General features: G+C 49.9%; 2 protein-coding genes across 2 annotated transcripts in view; one reads left to right on the top strand and one right to left on the bottom strand.

The window, feature by feature from the left end:
- Positions 1–18757, bottom strand: part of LOC115641316 — a 627798-nt gene that overhangs the window by 254495 nt on the left and 354546 nt on the right.
- Positions 1–18757, top strand: part of LOC115641397 (deleted in malignant brain tumors 1 protein-like) — a 60903-nt gene that overhangs the window by 36692 nt on the left and 5454 nt on the right. The window contains exons 8-9 of the mRNA XM_030544527.1: positions 3346–3675; positions 7483–7812. Of these exons, the coding sequence (XP_030400387.1) occupies positions 3346–3675; positions 7483–7812 (660 nt within the window). The remainder of the gene's footprint in view (positions 1–3345; positions 3676–7482; positions 7813–18757) is intronic.

Genomic DNA, 18757 nt, shown 5'->3' on the forward strand with positions numbered 1-18757 from the left:
GCATGACTTGCCGTTGGTGAATTCATGTTGTCTGTTCCTGATCACCTCCCTCTCCTCCAAGTGCTTCAAAATGGATTCCTTGAGGACCTGCTCCATGATTTTGCCAGGACTGAAGTGAGTCTGACTGGTCTATAGGTCCCCGGGTTCTCTTTTTTAAATATGAGCACTATATTTGCCTTTTTTCCAATTGTCTGGGACCACACCTGATCGCCACGAATTTTCAGAGATAATGGCCAATGGCTCTGCAATCAGTCACCCAACTCCCTCAGCTCCCTTGGATGCATTATATATGGACCCATGGACTTGTGCATGTACAACTTTTCTAGATAGTAATTAACCTGTTCTTTCACCGCTGCTCACTTTTCCCCCATGCTGTGTTGCCCAGTGCAGCAGTCTGGGAGCTCCCCTTGTCTGTGAAGACTGAGGCAAAAAAAGCATTGAGTACTTCAGGTTTTTCCACATCATGTGTGACTATGTTGCCCTCCCCACACTTTCCCCGACCTTCTTCTTATTGCTAACATACCTGCAGAAACCCTTCTTGTTACCCTTCACATCCCTTTCTAGCTGCAACTCCAGTTGTGCCTTGGCCTTCCTGATTACACCCCTGTATGCTCAAGCAATATTTTTATAGTCTTCCCTAGTCAACAGTCCAAATTTCCACTTCTTGTAAGCTTCCTTCTTGAGTTTAAGCTCACTGAAGATTTCACTGTTAAGCCAAGCTGATTACCTGCCATATTTGCTATTCTTTCTGCACTTTGGGATGGTTTGCTCCTGTGCCCTCAGTAAGGCTGCTTTAAAATACAGGCAGCAGTTCTGGACTCCTTGCCCCTTAATATTAGCCTTCCAGGGGATCAGTTCACAAAGGGACTGCTTTCTGAAATCCAGGGTCCGTATTTTTCTAGTCTCTTGTAGACGGCCGGACTCACCCCTGCAGCACCTCCTGCTGGTCTCTCAGGGAATTAGCTCATTCCAGCGTCCGGAGCGCCCTCTGCAGGCCGGTGATCCACCTTCCAGCTTCTGGCCTCCATGTCCCTCCCAGGACCCCAGTGCCCCTTTAACTGGGTCTCCCCCTCCCAGGGGGACCCCCACCCCACTATCCACACTTTGCCTCAGTATTGGCTACTGCCCAGTTTCCATCTAGCCCCCGTTCACTGAGGCAGACTGCAGTATCAGCCACTCATCATAGGCAAAGGGGTTTGGACCTGCTGCCTTTGGGCTACCCCTGGGCTGCCCCCTGCAACCCCCACTACCTCTTGGCCTTATTCTAGGCCGCAGCCTGTGGCTTTCCAGGCAGGAGCTCCCCAGCTCCTCTGCCTTTCCCCAGCCCTTCTCCACTCTAGGTACCTTGTCTAGCTCCCTGCAGCCAGGCCCTTCTCCCTCTACAGGCAGAGGGAGACTCTCCTGAGCTCCTGGCTCCCAGCCTCTTTATAGGGCCAGCTGGGCTCTGATTGGGATCTGGCCACAGCTAAGCCTGCTTTCTCCCAATCAGCCCAGGCTTCTTGCCCCAGATACAGCCCTCTCCTGGGCTGTTTTAAGCCCTGGCAGGCAGGAGTGAGTAACCACCCCACTACATCTCCTTTCTTCCTTTTCTCAGGATCCTGAACTCAACCATCTCATGGTCCCTGCTGCCTAGGTGGCTCTCCACTTCTACTTCCCCTACCAATTTTTCCCTCTTTGTAAGCAGCAGGTCAAGAGGAGCATGGCCCCTAGTCGGTTCCTCCAGCACTTCTACCAGGAAGTTGTCCCCAACACTCTCCAAAAACTTCCTAGATTGTCTGTGGACTGCTGTATTGCTCTCCCAGCAGATGGCAGGGTGATTGAAGTTCCCCATTAGAACCAGGTCTGCGATCTGGAGACTTCACTTAGTTGTCCTTAGTTAACTTGATCTTTGAAGAATGTTGAGGGGCAGATTAAACCATGCCTAAACCTCTTACACAGAGCCCACACCCCTCAGCAGGAACACCCATCTCCACCCCCTCTCACTCTTGATAGGGGTCTGGTGTCTGAGCTCCCTGGTTAGTGGGTTCAGTTCAGTTGTGGGTGACTCCCTCAGTCCAGCCAGGCTAAGCACAGATCTGCTGCCCTTTACTCAGACAATCAGGACAACAACATTTCACTACCCCTTCATTCAAGTACTACAGTGATTTGTAACCCAGCATTAGCCAACACAGCTCTGTCTGCTGGATACTAGGCAGAATGGGTGTGTTTAAGTAAACACAATCTGGTCCTGAAGCCTTTTCCCCGCCCCAGCTCATCACTAGCTATCAGGGGAGAGCTCATTCCCACCTTGCTTACATCCTCGAGGTCCAGTCTTCTAACAGGGCTCTGCTCCACCACATGTGTGACTATATGTATTGCTGCCCCATAGGCACAGTGAGAAGATCAGGCTTACCCAAATCTCTCTATTGTATCAATTCCTTTGGCCAGTCCAGTCAGGGGCCTGTTAAAAGTAGCCCAGGATCTTCATCTCAGGTTGCAAATAGGCAGATAGAAGTTAGGGCTTCTGAAATCCATCAGTACGCCAGTCTCTGTATCCCTGAGTTGCTGCCCCTGTGTGAGGACACAGCTGTCAGCCCAGTTCTGCCATCATTCATCTGAGACTGGTACTGGGCTGGCAGCAGCACTAGACATGAGTGCAGCAAGGGCTGCCACACAACAATGTTGCTAAGTCAGTTTTGGCAAGTGAGGAGGAGCTGCAGGGGCAGGTGTTTGCTTCAGGAGAAGACGATCTGCTTGTAGGAAGTGTGCATTGCCTTTGCGCTGGTCGAAATCATTCTCAGCCTGGTGCGCAGCAGATTCCTCCAGATGTCCCTGGGCTCCAGGCAGTTCTAAGGGGGATGGACTCTGGGTGACGATTTCAGGGAGCTATGGAGCCAACACATGTAAATTCGATGCTGATGTCAGGCTAAGGCAACCACCAATGACACGGGTGACTGTGTTCAGCTCCCAATCACCAAGATGCTAATGCCAGCGTCTGCCCCGCAGCACTGCACAGTATCGCACTGGAGCGAATACCCGCACCAGGAGTGAGAGTGTAAATCTGCCCCCCACGAGGTTCCTGCCAGCAGTGCGGGGGGTGATCTTTTAAAGGGCTCTAGTGGGAGCAGTAGGACAGATTGCCGTCCAGTCTGCCTAACTAGGTGAGAGCTGGCTGGGAGGGGAGTGGACAGATTTCAACATTGCCCAAGCGATTAGCCTCGTCACTGGTGGGGAGCCCTTGACAGGAAGTTGCTGTGTGCAGAGACCTGTTAGATCGGTCGGTGGGAGGCGCTAACTTCCCCAGTGATATGAGATATCAGATGCACAGGAACTTCCCTGAGTGTTTCTTCTCTTGGGTGTTTGCAGACGCTGGCATCTCAGAAGTGGCTCAGCTCAGACTGGTGAACAGCAGGAGTCAGTGCGCTGGGAGGGTCGAGGTGCTTCACAACCAGCAGTGGGGAACTCTGTGTGATGACGGCTGGGACTTACAGGATGCCAGAGTCGTGTGCAGGCAGCTGGGCTGTGGGACAGCATTATCAGCCCCAGGAGGGGCTCGATTTGGGCAAGGATCAGACCGTATCTGGCTGGATGACGTTCAATGCGCTGGGACAGAAGTTGCCCTCTCCGATTGCAGGGCTCGGCCTTGGGGAGAGAATAACTGTAACCACGGAGAAGATGCCGGTGTTGTGTGCTCAGGTAACTTGCATCCATTACATCAGTGTGGGTGGTCAGGGATCAGGCTGGGAAGCTTTCAGCATAGACCCAGCTCTCCTGTCTGAGCCCTGGTCTACACGGCGGGGGGCAGGGAGGTTGTTCAACCTAAATTACACAAGTTCAGCTATGCGAATAGCATAGTTGAAGTCGGAGTATCTTTGGGTATGTCTACACTATGGGATTATTCCGATTTTACATAAACTGGTTTTGTAAAACAGATTGTATAAAGTCGAGTGCATGTGGCCACACAAAGCACAATAATTCGGTGGTGTGCGTCCATGTACCGAGGCTAGCGTCGATTTCTGGAGCGTTGCACTGTGGGTAGCTATCCCATAGTTCCCGCAGTCTCCCCTGCCCATTGGAATTCTGGGTTGAGATCGCAATGCATGATGGTGCAAAAACAGTGTTGTGGGTGATTCTGGGTAAATGTCGTCACTCAATCCTTCCTCCGTGAAAGCTACGGCAATGGATTGCCCTGGCAGACGCCATAGCATGGCAACCATGAAGCCCATTTAGCCTTTTGTCACTGTCACCGTATGTGTACTGGATGCTGCTGACAGAGGCGGTACTGCAGTGCTACACAGCAGCATTCATTTGCCTTTGCAAGGTAGCAGAGATGGTTACCATCCCTATTGTACCGTCTGCCATGCCATTGTAAATTGGTGATGAGATGATGGTTATCAGTCGTTCTGTACCGTCTGCTGCTGTCATGGGTGCTCCTGGCTGGCCTTTGCTGAGGTCGGCCAGGGGTGCAAAGACAAAAATGGGAGTGACTCCCCGGGTCATTCCCTCTTTTATGTTTTATCTAAAAATAGAGTCAGTCCTGCCTAGAATATGGGGCAAGTGTACCAGAGAACCAGAGCGCACAGCCACTCTGTCAGATCCCACAGAAATAATGAGCTGCATGCCATTCTAGGGGGTGCCCCTGCAACAACCCCACCTGTTGCTTCCCTCCTCCCCCAATCCTCCTGGGCTACTGTTGCAGTGTCCCCCCCTTTTGTGTGATGAAGTAATAAAGAATGCAGGAATAAGAAACACTGACTTTTTAGTGAGATAAAATGAGGGGGAGGAAGCCTCCAGTTCCTGTGATAGTCCAGGCAGGACATTAAACGGTGGTGCGGGGAGAGGAGCCTAGCCTCCCGCTGCTATGATAGTCCAGGCAGTACAGAATCTTTTCTTTAGACATGAAAGCGAGGGGGCTGATGGAGCTCAGCCCCCAGTTGCTATGATGAAGACAGTTACCAGCTATTCTGTACCATCTGCCGGGAGTGACCGGGAGTCATTCCTATTTTTACCCAGGCGCCCCCGGCCAACCTCACTGAGGCCAACCAGGAGCACTCACTGGGTGATGAGGACGGCTATCAGTCTTTTTGTACTGTACCGTCTACCACCGGGGAGGGGAGGGTAGAGGATGCTGCTGTTCAGTGCCACAGCACTGCGTCTATCAGCAGCATGCAGTAGACATACGGTGACATTGAAAAAAGTCAAATGATTTTTTTCCCTTTTCTTTCACGGGCGAGGGGGAGGGAGGGTAAATTGACGAGATATACCCTGAACCATCCCGGACAATGTGTTTGACCCTACAGGCATTGGGAGCTCAGCCAAGAATGCAAATACTTTTCAGAGACTGCGGGGACTGTGGGATAGCTGGAGTCCTCAGTACCCCCTCCCTCCCTCCATGAGCATCCATTTGATTCTTTGGCTTTCCGTTACACTTGTCACACAGCACTGTGCTGTGGCCTCTGTCTATCATAGCCTGGAGATTTTTTCAAATGCTTTGTCATTTCGTCTTCTGTAACGGAGCTGTGACAGAACAGATTTGTCTCCCCATACAGTGATCAGATCCAGTATTTCCCATATGGTCCATGCTGGAGCTCTTTTTGGATTTGGGACTGCATTGCCACCCGTGCTGATCAGAGCTCCACGTTGGGCAAACAGGAAATGAAATTCAGAAGTTCGCGGGACTTTTCCTGTCTACCTGGCCAGTGAATTCGAGTTCAGATGGCTTTCCAGAGCGGTCACAATGGTGCACTGTGGGATACCGTCTGGAGGCCAATACTGTCGATTTGCGGCCACACTAACCCTAATCCGACATGGCAATACCAATTTCAGCGCTACTCCTCTCATCAGGGAGGAGTACAGAAACTGGTCTAAAGAGCCCCTTATATCGATATAAAGGGCCTCATTGTGTGGACGGGTGCAGGGTTAAATCAGTTTAACGCTGCTAAATTCAGTTTAAACGCATAGTGTAGACCAGGCCTTAGGTCGACTTACCTGGCCGTGAGGCTCCCCCGTCGACTCTGCTTCCTCCTCTCACGAGCTGGAGTTCCAGAGTCGACGGGGAGTGCCATCGGGGATTGATTTTATCGCATCTACACTAGACACGACAAATTGATCCCCGATATATGGATCACTACCTGCCGATTCAGGATCACTCTTGATGGGGGTCTGGTGTCTGAGCCCCCTGATTAGTGAGTTCAGTTCAGTTGTGGGTGACCCCCTCAGTCAGGGCAGGCTAAGTACAGTTCTGCTGCCCTTTACTCAGATAATCAGGATAACAACATTTCACTACCCCTGCATTCAAGTGCTACAGTGATTTGTAACCCAGAACCAGCCAACACAGCTCTGTCTGCTGGGTACCTAGGCAGAGTGGCTGTGTTCTTGTAAACACAGTCTGGTCCTGAAACCTTTGCTCCTCCAAGTTCATCACTAGCTATCAGGGGAGAGCATGTTCCCACCTTGCTTACCTCTAGCTTGTTCAGCCATCTGACTGTGCATCCTCAAGGCCCAGTCTTCTAGGTGGGCTCTGCTCCCCCACGTGTGACCATCTGTATTGCTGCCCCATAAGCACACTGAGAAGATCAGGCTAAGCCACATTTCTGCACTGCAGCAGTGCCTCCGGCCAGTCCAATTAGGGGCCCATAAACCTAGCCCAGGATCTGCATCCTAGGGTTGTAAATGGGCAGATACACATTAGGGCTTCTGAAAATGCATCAGCACCAGTCTCTCTATCCCAGAGTTGGTGCCCCTCAGTGAGGACTGAGACTGGAACTGGGCTGGGAGCACTAGACAGGAGCGCAGCAATGGCTGCCACAAAACGATGTTGCCAAGTCAGTCGTGGCAAGTGAGGAGGGACTGCAGGGGCAGGTGTTTGCTTCAGGAGGGGGCCGATCTGCTTGTAGGAAGTGTGCATTGCCTCTGCACTAGTCGGAACCATTGTCAGCCTGGTACACAGCAGGTTCCTGCCAGGTGTCACTGGGCTTCAGGTAGTTCTAAGCGGGATGGACTCTGGGTGACGATTTCAGGGAGCTATGGAGCCAACACATGTAAATTCGATGCTGATGTCAGGCTAAGGCAACCACCAATGACATGGGTGACTGTGTTCAGCTGCCAATCACTGAGATGCTTATGCCAGTGTCTGCCCAACAGCACTGCACAGTATCTCACTGGAGCAAATACCAGCACCAGGAGTGTGGGTGTAAATCTGCTCCCTAGGAAGCTCCTGCCAGCAGTGCGGGGGGTGATTTTTTAAAGTGCTCTCGTGGGAGCAGTAGGTCAGACTGCCGTCCAGTCTGCCTAACTAGGTGAGAGCTGGCTGGAAGGGGAGTGGACAGACTTCAACATTGCACAAGTGATTAGCCTGGTCACTTGTGGGGAGCCCGTGACAGGCAGTTGCTATGTACAGAGACCGGTCAGATCTGTTGACAGGAGAGGCTACATTCCCCAGCGACATAAGAGATCAGATGCACAGGAACCTCCCTGAGTGTTTATTCCCTTGGGTGTTTGCAGACGCTGGCATCTCAGAAGTGGCTCAGCTCAGACTGGTGAACAGTAAGAGTCACTGCGCTGGGAGGATCGAGGTGCTTCACAACCAGCAGTGGGGAACTGTGTGTGATGACAGCTGGGACTTGCAGGATGCTGGAGTCGTATGCAGGCAGCTGGGCTGTGGGACGGCGTTATCAGCACCCAGAGAGGCTCGATTTGGGCAAGGATCTGATCGTATCTGGATGGATAACGTGAACTGCACCGGGACAGAAGTTGCCCTCTCTGATTGCAGGGCTCGGCCTTGGGGAGTGAATAACTGTACCCATGGAGAAGATGCCGGTGTTGTGTGCTCAGGTAACTTGCATCCATTACGTCACTGTGGGTGGTACAGGGATCGGGCTGGGAAGCTTTCAGCACAAACACAGCTCTCCTGTCTGAGTCAGCGCTGACCTCGGTGCCCAACATGGTGTTAAGGGCCTGTACTGCAGGTAGGGGGTGTGTGAGTTGAGGGCGCTCTCCATTTTCAGTTGTGCTGACTTTAATGCCCCAGTGCAGTGCCATGAACCTCTAGCATGAGGAAGCCTTGTCTGTGCCTGCTGGGGGCAGCTCCCGGACTCCCTCGGCCACAGGCCACACAAGCCGTTCGCTCTAGGCCTTGTGGAGGGGGGTGACCGCTGTCGAGGTTGGCAATATGCTCGCCTCACCCCTCGACTCTCTGAGTGTCCTCCTGCAGCACCCATTCCTTGTCTCGCTAGGCATCACAGTAGTCACAGATCTGCTCACAAAGGACCACAGTCCCAAGGTGACCAGCTCCATCTCCCATCACTGCCCCAATCAACACACAACCCTACATCCCTTCATAGTCACACCAAGGACAAGTGATTTCACAGAGTGTAGAGATTCGAGGGGTAGCAAGGAGAAGGGTTGGAAAGAAATGGTTCCATGGCCCATAAAATCATACCACGCTGACTAGAGCCTAGACTCATTGAAGAAGATACTTTTCTGTCTGTTTGAGCAATGCTCATCCCCAGTTCTTTCAGGGTTTTACTTCAGGCTTGGTTGTGATCTCCTGTTCCTGACAAAAATGCTGTCAGATGCCTCCTGGGTGAAAGGGAGCTCTTGTCCCCTCTCCTCTTTCTTTGTAGGTACAGACCATTGTCTCTTCCCAGAGGGGGTCTCTCTTTGGAGACTTGTGCTGAGGGACCTTTGTCTTTGTAAATTCTCAGGCCCCTACTGGGCCCAGACAGTGAATATAGCCTGTCTCCACAGCTGGGCTTTGGTCTGTGATTATCTCAGCTGAAGGGATTGCCATGGCATAGGTGACAAACTTCACTTCAACACTTCTGGAGCGTCGTATTCTACATTTTTTTCATCTGTCTTCAACTATGTCCCATACAAACATCTTGCTCCCATTAGATGGACCAACAGCCTTCTGGCTTTTGGTAGAGACCTCACTTGCCACGTTTGGTGAGCTATTGTGCAGGTATCTCACCCAGGGGATCCCTGTATAACTCTAGGCATCCCTGTGCCTTCTGCCTGTTGGCGTTGTGAAGCAAGGGGATTCTTTCCTCCAAGAATCAAGCAGCACAGACAATACTGAAGAGGTTTATTCATGGCACCGGGAAGACTGAGAAACAGCTTCAAAAGTATGATCTTACTGTGACCAGTTATATACATTTTCTTATTAATCCATTTGCATTTATTATGTAGTTACAGAGACAGACATTGTTTCAGAGAGAGAGAGAGGGAGGGAAAGAACACTTAACATGATAATGACAGGAACAGAACATATGCACAGAAACCATCCTGATTACATCAATTATTTATGCCTAACCTGAAGGCGAAGGGGTGGGGTGGGGGTAGAGGTAGGGGTGAGTGTTCACTTGATATCTGGAGAGCCGTGGAGGGTTTGTACTGTTCTTCCTTACTGAGAGGCCGAGATACTGGGCGGACATCTGACCATTTTAAGTTTTCAAGTGTTTACATCTGCCATTGTCCCTGGGCCTGCTTGTCAGTTATGTGGGTTTCTGCCTCAGCTGCTAACTGAATTTTTAACTCTTGCCTACCAGTTCCCTCCTGTTTGACAAATCGAACTCCCAGGTGGGATGTAGTCAATACTTAAATGCTTTAGTTTACATGATCTGTCTTAGGGTTACCTAAGGGAGGTGGGTGAAGGGAGGAAGAGGGGAGTTGGGGGAAGGGGGCAAAGGTAGGAAGCTTAGTGAGATTTTTAAGCATGTGTCTAAAGTTGTTATGGTATAAATCCCCACTCTGAACCTTAGAGTCCAAAAGATGGGGTACCAGCATGAATTCCTCTAAGCTTAATTACCAGCTTAGATCCTGTAGTGTTGCCGCCAACCAGGACTTGGAGTGCCTGGTACACTCTGGTTCCCCCGAAACCTTCCCTGGGGACCCTAAGACCCAGACCCCCTGGATCTTAACACAAGGAAAGTAAACCCTTTTCCCCACCGTTGCCTCTCCCAGGCTTTCCCTCCCTGGGTTACCCTGGAAGATCACTGTGATTCAACTCCTTGAATCTTAAAGCAAAGAGAAATGCACCTTCCCCCCTTTTCTTTTCCCCTCCCCAAGAGGTAATACAGATTCAAGCTCCGTGAATCTAAAACAGAGGAAATTCCACCTTTCCCCCTCCCTTCTCTCTCCCTGTCTCCCACCAATTCCCTGGTGAGTACAGACTCAATTCCCTTGAGGCTCAACAAGGGGAAAAAAATCCATCAGGTCTAAAAAAAGAAAAGTTTTTAATAAAAGAAAGAAAAAAGTAAAAGTTGTCTCTGTAATTTAGAGGGTAAATGTTACAGGGTCTTTCAGCTTATAGACACTAGAGAGAAGCCGTCTCCCCAGCACAAATACAAATTAAAATCCTTCCAGCAAAATACACATTTGCAAATAAAGAAAACAATCAAAAAGACTAAACCGCCTTCTACTGGTACTTACTATTTGAATAGAAAATTAGAGAGCCTGTAGGTATGTCTGGTCACTCTCAGAACCCAGAGAGAACAACAGACAAACAAACAACACAAAACAAAGACTTCCCTCCACCGAGATTTGAAAGTATCTTGTTTTCTGATTGGTCCTCTGATCAGGTGGTCCAGGTTCACTGCTTGTAACCCTTTACAGGTAAAAGAGACATTAACCCTTAACTATCTGTTTATGACAAAAGGACCCACACATGACAACAGAGGTTAGTAAAACAAATATAGAAGCACAAGAGTTTGTATTTGTACAAGAGTTTACCAGGAGTTGGGGTTGTAAGATGCGTTACGAACAGGATCCTTCAGTTGAGTGATGGTTTTATTGGAGAATTGAACTTGGATGCGGCCTTTAGTGATGCTGTTATGAACGGAGGCAGACGCAGAAGCAGTGGCCAGGACTACTTTGAGTAGTAGCTTCTTGGCCAGTTGAACCGGTATGTTGCCCAGGTATAGGTTGTCATACCACCGAGGAGGCTTTGTCATTCCAGTGAACACACGGCCATGGAGGTACATGAGTCAGTAAATCTGCAGGCACATTCTGAACCGACCGGGAGCATGGCTTCACCCTCTGTGGAGCAGAGGCAAGAAGCTCTGGAGCTGCCTATGGACCAGGGCAGTAAACCCTCTCCCACATGCTCCCCTGCCAAGGCAGAACCGACCGGGAGTCCAGCTTCACCCTCTCACGTGAAGAGGCAGGAAGCCCTAATGTCTCCTCTCAGAGACACTCAAGAGGGTAAAGGATCTCCTGCAGGGTCTTTACCCTTGGTGCTGTCAGCACGGAGAGCAGGCAACTCTGACCGCCCCTGCACTTTACAGGCAACTCTCATGGGGCTCTAAAGCAGGGACCCGACTTCCTGCAGTGGGAAGCTCTCCTCGGCACCGGTTTCCCCAGCACCGACAACGGACCCGGTGCCGACAACGAGTTCCACCTCTGGCACTGAGTCTGCCTGCTACCCCCAGCAGATTCAGACCCCCGCAGGGCTCTCACAAACAGCTCTTGGCTCCTGCAAAAGTGAAACTAAAATCACTCCGGGCTGCCGCTCAGACTTGACGCTCTGCAGCACACCAACCTAGGGAGCAGCAACAATGCCTGCATCAGCAGGATATCTCTGTGGTCCCTGAGCCTGACTCTTTGCTCTGGGATAGGGAGCACTCACTGTCTGAACAGCAGCTCTTCCCACGTGACCTGGATACTTTCACTGATCATGAGAATGGCACACAGCAGCAGGCAGAGTTCTCCTTGCCTGAGTCCTCCCCCCCACACCAGAGCCATACATACCCCAAGACATGGGGCATCATAAGAATCAGCCTCAGTTTCCCTACTTTGTCCCCCAGTGGCTGGGACCCATTTTTTTCCTACCCGGTGCTGTGGCCTCTGTGCTACCCGTGGTCGGCTCCTGCCACCAGTTCTCCCTGCACCCCTTCTACCAGACCGCAAGCAACTCCTATGCCTATATCCCCAGCTCTATCAACATCTAGAGCTCCTGAACCCCCTCCTGAAGACATGGGCTATGACCCCTTCCCTGTTTTACTGGCTCCTGCCTCACCATCAGCCGCAGAAGTCGCCCTTATGCCTCCACCTCCACAAAATGTGGACGACTTTATGCAATTCCAGGAACTTTTTAAGAGAATGGCACTCAGCCAGGACATCCCTTTGAAGGAAGTCCAGGAGACACAACATAGGCTTCTCAAAATCCTCCAACCCTCTGCACCTTCAAAGATAGCACTACCCATAGAGAAAGCTCTCCTAGAACCAGCTGGTACTCTCTCGCAGACCACACCTCCATTCACCAACATGCGAGAAAGCTCAACATAAATACTACGTGCCTGCGAGGGACATCGATTTCTTATTTTCCCACCCACAACCCAATTCTATTGTGGTTGATGCAGAGATGCACAGAACAAAGCAGCCACACTACCGGCCCACTCTGCAGGACAAGGACCTCAAACGTCTTGACCTCCCAGACCGCAAGGTTTATACTCTTCTACTTTGCAATTTAGAATTGCAAATTTATTCTACTCTCCTTGCAAGCTATGACCATGACAACTACAACAAGCTCTTCGATTTGCCTCCCATATACAGGAGGAGAGGAGAGCGGACTTCCAGTTAGTCTTCGCCAAAGATCAGTTGGTGTCTAGGATGGCACTACAAGCATCCATGGACATGACTGATCCAGCCGCCCACACCACTGCAGTGGTGATGTGCTGGTCTTCTTGGCTCTCGGCATCCGGTATCCCCAAAGATTTGCAGTCCAATGTGGAGAGTTTCCCCTTTGACAAAGAAAACCTCTTTTCAAAACAAAACAAAACAAAAAACAGATGAAATCTTTCACACTATGAAAGACTCTAGAGCCACTTTGCGCACATTGGGCACATACCTGTCCCTCTCCAGGAAACAAGGGTATCAACCTTACCAAAGGCCCAGCACACAACAATATCACCGACCCCAGTCCAGACCATATGACACTGGGAAAAACTACAGCAGACCTCCTAGACGCAGGCAAAACCAGGCGCAACCAATTTCTTCCCACCATTGGGTAACAAACAATTTTGAAGAGCTGGTCGGGGGAATATGCAACCACACCTTGACTCTGCCGCCTATTTTCCCATTTGGCTACCGCCTCCAGACTTTCCACCATGTCTGGCAACAGATCACGCAGGACTGCTGGGTCCTGGAAATAGCTCAGTCAGGTTACTCCATCCCTTTCCTATTTTCCTTGCCCATCCTTTCCCCTTCCCTGTCCCTCTTATGGACCCCTCTCACGAGCACCTTCTCTGCGTGGAGGTGGCTCATCTTCTCCACCTAGATGCAGTTGAACATGTGCTGATGCAACATCGGGGAAAAGGATTCTACTCCCAAAAGAAAGGTGGGGAGTGGAGACCTACATTGGACCTACACCAACTGAACAAGTTTGTACATGTACAAAAATTCAAGATGGTCACATTGGGCACAATAATACCCGCATTGCACAAGGGGACTGGTTCACAGCCTTCACCCTACAAAATGCCTATTTCCATATATGCATTAATCGAACCCAGCAGACATAGTTTCTGCATAACACTAACTCTGCCACTGAATGTATTGGCCTCCCTACATTGGTAGACAAAACAAGAGAACATATGCACGGACATTCCCTTCCATCCACACTCCCCAGTACTCATGCTGACCATGGTTGCTTCCCAGATAGATCGTGGAACGCACTTAGGCGACCACAAAACACGGGGCCGCTGGTCCCTATCAGAGACGCATCTGCACATCAATCTCCTTGAACTCCAAGCTGTCAGGCAGGGAGGAGCACAATCTCACTCCCTATGCACAACAGCCATTAAACTATGGAATTGGTGCATACATCATCACATAAAAGTCACCGATTCCTACCTGCCCACGTGTCACAACACTACTGCCGACACACTCAGCAGACACTTCTCCGAGAAACACAAATGGGAATTACATCCCTTGATACCCTGACAGCTCTCCTCCCAAAACTGCAAATGCCATCTATTTTGTTCCAGAGCGGGACTCTGAAACGCACCTCATTCCTTGGAACAACTCCCTCATGTACGCTTTTCCACTGATTCCACTCATACACAGGGTTCTACGCAACATCACAGAGGACAAAGCCCAGGTCATACTTATTGCCTCAGCTTGGCCCAAGCAGACATGGTATCCTTACCTGCTATAGTGTCCATCCATCCTCCCTGTCCTCTCCCCGACAGACCACATCTCCTCTCCCAGAACTGCGGTTGGCTTCTTCATCCACAGCGCTGGAAACTTCATCTGATGGTGTTGTTCTTTCATGGTTTCAATCCCACAAATTAGCCTGCTCAGAACAGATCTGACGTCCTCCTGAACAGTAGAAGGGATTCCACTCCTAAGACTTACCTACGAAAGTGGAAATTCTTCTCCATCTGGTGCTTCCACAGATGCCTAATACTGCAACCCTCCCTGACATCTTATAGTATCTTTTCGAACTAAAACAGGGTGGGTTTTTACTCAGTTTTATCAGAGTACACCTCACAGCCCTTACCACCTTCCATGACACTCTGGACGGCTATTCGCTTTCGCATGCCCCACCATGAAATGCTTCCTCTCGGGCCTGCAAAATCTCTACCCTGAGATTCATTCACTAGTAGTCTCCTGGAGTCTCAACCTAGTTCTCTGCGCTCTTATGAAACCCCTTTCCGAGCCCCTGGCCACCTCATCGCTGCTCCACGTCTCCAGGAAAGTGGTTTTCTTGATTGCCATAACATCAACAAGAAGGGTTGGTGAAATAAGCGCCCTGATGACCTACCCTCCCTACACCATTTTCTCTAAACACAAGCTTACCATACAGACCCGCCCCAAATTCCTCCCCAAGGTGGTGTCTACCTTCCACCTTAACCAGGCAATACACTTACCTGTATTCCATGCCAACCCTCACATGACTCCACAGGAAGCTGTATCACATAGCCTCGACGCCCAACGGGCTCGTGCAGTCTATCTTGACAGAACTAAACCATTTCGTGAATCCCCTAGACTTTTGTTTCTACTAGCAAGAGATCAAAGGGTGATGCTGTCTCTAAGCAAAGACTCTCCAAGTGGATCTCTGCCTGCATCAGATCCTGCTATCAGACCCAGAATGTTCAACCACCAGAGGGTGTTAGGACTCATTTTACTACAGCAATGTCAACATCCATTGCCTTCCCCCACAGACATATGCAAGGCGGCCATGTGGACACTTGACCACTCATTTGCCAAACATTATGCTATCACATGGGATACCACGGCAGACACTATAGTCGGCCATACAGTGCTGTCTACCTTTGTTCCTCATACAACTCCAAAATCCCACCAACCATCGTGGGTACTGCTTCACATTCACCTAGAGTGGAGCACCCACAGGGACAGCACTCGAAGAAGAAGAGAAAATTACTCACCTTGCAGTAACTGAAGTTCTTCGAGATGTGTGTCCCTGTGGGTGCTCCACTCCCCGCCCTCCGCCACTCAACTTTGGAGTACTAGTATGATTTCTCCATGGTAGAGAAGGAACTGAGGAGGGTGCAGGGCGCACACGCTCAGGAAGATTCCAACGAAATGGGAGATACCAACTGAGGCACTGCTACTGAAAATCTCTGATCAACGGCGCCGGGACGCACCGTCACCTAGAGAGGAGCACTCACAGAGACACACATCTCAAAGAACTTCAGTTACTGCAAGGTGAGTAACTTTTTTCTCTTTTACTGTCCTTTATTCACATAATCTGGATGACAACACTTCATTACTCCTTCCCCAATAACAGAAAGACTGGGGATCCCACAGTAACCAAAATGATCATTTGGGCAAGCAATCCATTATGCTAGGCAGCGTGAGTGTGCCCATGCAAACAAGATTAGCCCTTGAAGTCCTTTTCCACAGCTCACCACCCACTATTAGAATAGAGCTCATTCTGACTCTGTTTACGTCTGAGCCCCTTGGTTAGTGGGTTCAGTTCAGTTGTGGGTGACCCCCTCAGTCAGGGCAGGCTAAGCACAGTTCTGCTGCTCTTTACTGAGACAATCAGGATAACAACATTTCACTACCCCTGCATTCAAGTACTACAGTGATTTGTAACCCAGAACCAGCCAACACAGCTCTGTCTGCTGGGTACCTAGGCAGAGTGGGTGTGTTCATGTAAATACCATCTGCTCCTGAAGCCTTTCCACCATCCCCAGCTCATCACTAGCTATCAGGGGAGAGCTCATTCGTACCATGCTTACCTCTAGCTTGTTCAGCCATCTGACTGTGCATCCTTTAGATCCAGCCTTCTAAATGGGCTCTCCTCCACCATGTGTGACTGTCTGTATTGCTACCTTACAGGCACAGTGAGAAGATTGGGCTAAGCGAAATCTCTGCATTGCAGCAGTCCCTGTGGCCAAACCAGTCAGAGGCTCGTTAAACCTAGCCCAGGATCTGCGTCCCAGGTTGTAAATGGGCAAATACAAGTTAGGGCTTCTGAAAATCCAGTCCAGCTCTGCCATCATTCATCTGAGACTGGTACTGGGCTGGCAGCACTAGACACGAGGGCAGCAACGGCTGCCACAAAGTGATGTAGACAAGTCAGTTGTGGCAAGTCAGCAGGAACTGCAGGAGCAGGTGTTTGCTTCAGGAGGGGACCAATCTGCTTGTAGGAAGTGTGCATTGCTTCTGCACTGGTCGGAATCATTGTCAGCCTGGTGTGCAGCAGGTTCCTGCCAGGCGTCCCTGTGCTCCAGGCAGTTCTAAGGGGGATGGACTCTGGGTGACGTTTTCAGGGAGCTATGGAGCCAACTGTTATAACCTTATTCCCAGATTTGGACCTTAGCGTCCAAAATATGGGGGTTAGCATGAAAACCTCCAAGCTTAGTTACCAGCTTGGACCTGGTACTTGCTGCCACCACCCAAAAAATTAGAGTGTTTTGGGGCACTCTGGTCCCCCCGAAAAACCTTTCCTGGGGACCCCAAGACCCAAATCCCTTGAGTCTCACAACAAAGGGAAATAATCCTTTTTCCCTTCCCCCCCTCCAGATGCTCCTGGAGAGATACACAGACACAAGCTCTGTGAATCCAAACAGAGTAACTTGCCCTCTCCGTTTCCAATCCTGGAAACAAAAAGTACTTTCCTATTTCCCCAGAGGGAATGCCAAGTCAGGCTAGCAATCCAACACACAGATCTCCCTTGATTTCTTCCTCCCACCAATTCCCTGGTGAGTACAGACTCAATTTTCCTGAAGTAAAGAAAAACTCCAACAGGTCTTAAAAGAAAGCTTTATATAAAAAGAAAGAAAAAATACAAATAGTCTCTCTGTATACAGATGACACAATACAGGGCAATTTCTTAAAAGAATATTGAATAAACAGCCTTATTCAACAAGAATACAAATCAAAGCACTCCAGCACTTATATTCATGCAAATACCAAAGAAAAGAAACCATATAACTTACTATCTGATCTCTTTGTCCTTACACTTAGAAACAGAAGATTAGAAAATAGAACTACTTCTCCAAAGCTCAGAGACAGCAGGCAGACAGACAAAAGACTCAGACACACAATTCCCTCCACCCAAAGTCAAAAAAATCCGGCCTCCTGATTGGTTCTCTGGTCAGGTGTTTCAGGTGAAAGAGACATTAACCCTTAGCTATCTGTTTATGACACGCCCCCCAAATTGCAGACAGTGGGGAAGCTCACTGGCGGCAATTTCCTTCTAGAATTTGAAAATAACCAGGTTAATACAACACCTGCACCTTACATATACTACTAAGTATATAACTAACAGACATTTACATTTTAAGAACACTTTTTAACTACTGGATTCTGGGAAACTCTCACGGGAGAGTGCATCAGCAACTTTGTTAGAAGCTCCTGTGATGTGTTGAATTTCAAAATCAAAATCTTGGAGAGCTAAACTCCAACGAAGAAGTTTCTTGTTGTTCCCCTTGGCAGTATGAAGCCACTTTAGTGCAGCATGGTCAGTTTGTAGTTGGAACCGCCGTCCCCAAACATATGGGCGTAGCTTTTCCAGGGCGTACACAATGGCATAGCATTCCTTTTCACTGACTGACCAGTGACTTTCCCTCTCAGACAGTTTCTTGCTGAGGAACACGACAGGATGGAAGTTGTGATCTGTTGCTTTCTGCATGAGCACTGCTCCTATACCACGCTCAGATGCATCCGTGGTTACTAGGAATGGCTTGTCAAAGTCCGGGGCCCTGAGCACAGGGTCAGACATGAGCATCGCCTTAAGTTGGGTAAAGGCCTTTTGACACTCATCAGTCCACTTAACTGCATTTGGCTGGGTCTTTTTGGTCAGGTCGTTCAATGGGGCAGCGATTTGGCTGTAGTGTGGTACAAATCGCCTGTAGTATCCGGCCAAGCCTAAGAAGGATTGGACTTGCTTTTTGGACCGTGGGACAGGCCACTTTTGGATAGCATCCACCTTGGCCTGTAGGGGGTTTATGGTTCCTCGACCCACCTGGTGCCCCAGGTAAGTCACTCTGTTTTGGCCTATTTGACACTTTTTGGCCTTAACAGTTAGTCCTGCCTGCCTGATGCGCTCAAAGACCTTTTCCAGGTGTAGTAGGTGTTCGGGCCAGGAGTCTGAAAAAATGGCCACATCATCGAGGTAGGCAACTGCAAATTCTCCCAGTCCAGCTAGTAGACCATGTACCAGCCTCTGGAAGGTGGCGGGTGCATTTCGAAGGCCGAAAGGAAGGACATTGAATTCATACACCCCCGCATGGGTGACGAATGCTGACCTCTCCTTGGCAGGTTCATCTAGCGGTACTTGCCAGTACCCCTTGGTTAAGTCTATTGT

This window comes from Gopherus evgoodei, unplaced genomic scaffold (assembly GCF_007399415.2).
Source record: "Gopherus evgoodei ecotype Sinaloan lineage unplaced genomic scaffold, rGopEvg1_v1.p scaffold_34_arrow_ctg1, whole genome shotgun sequence".
In the NCBI taxonomy this organism is placed as follows: domain Eukaryota; kingdom Metazoa; phylum Chordata; order Testudines; family Testudinidae; genus Gopherus; species Gopherus evgoodei.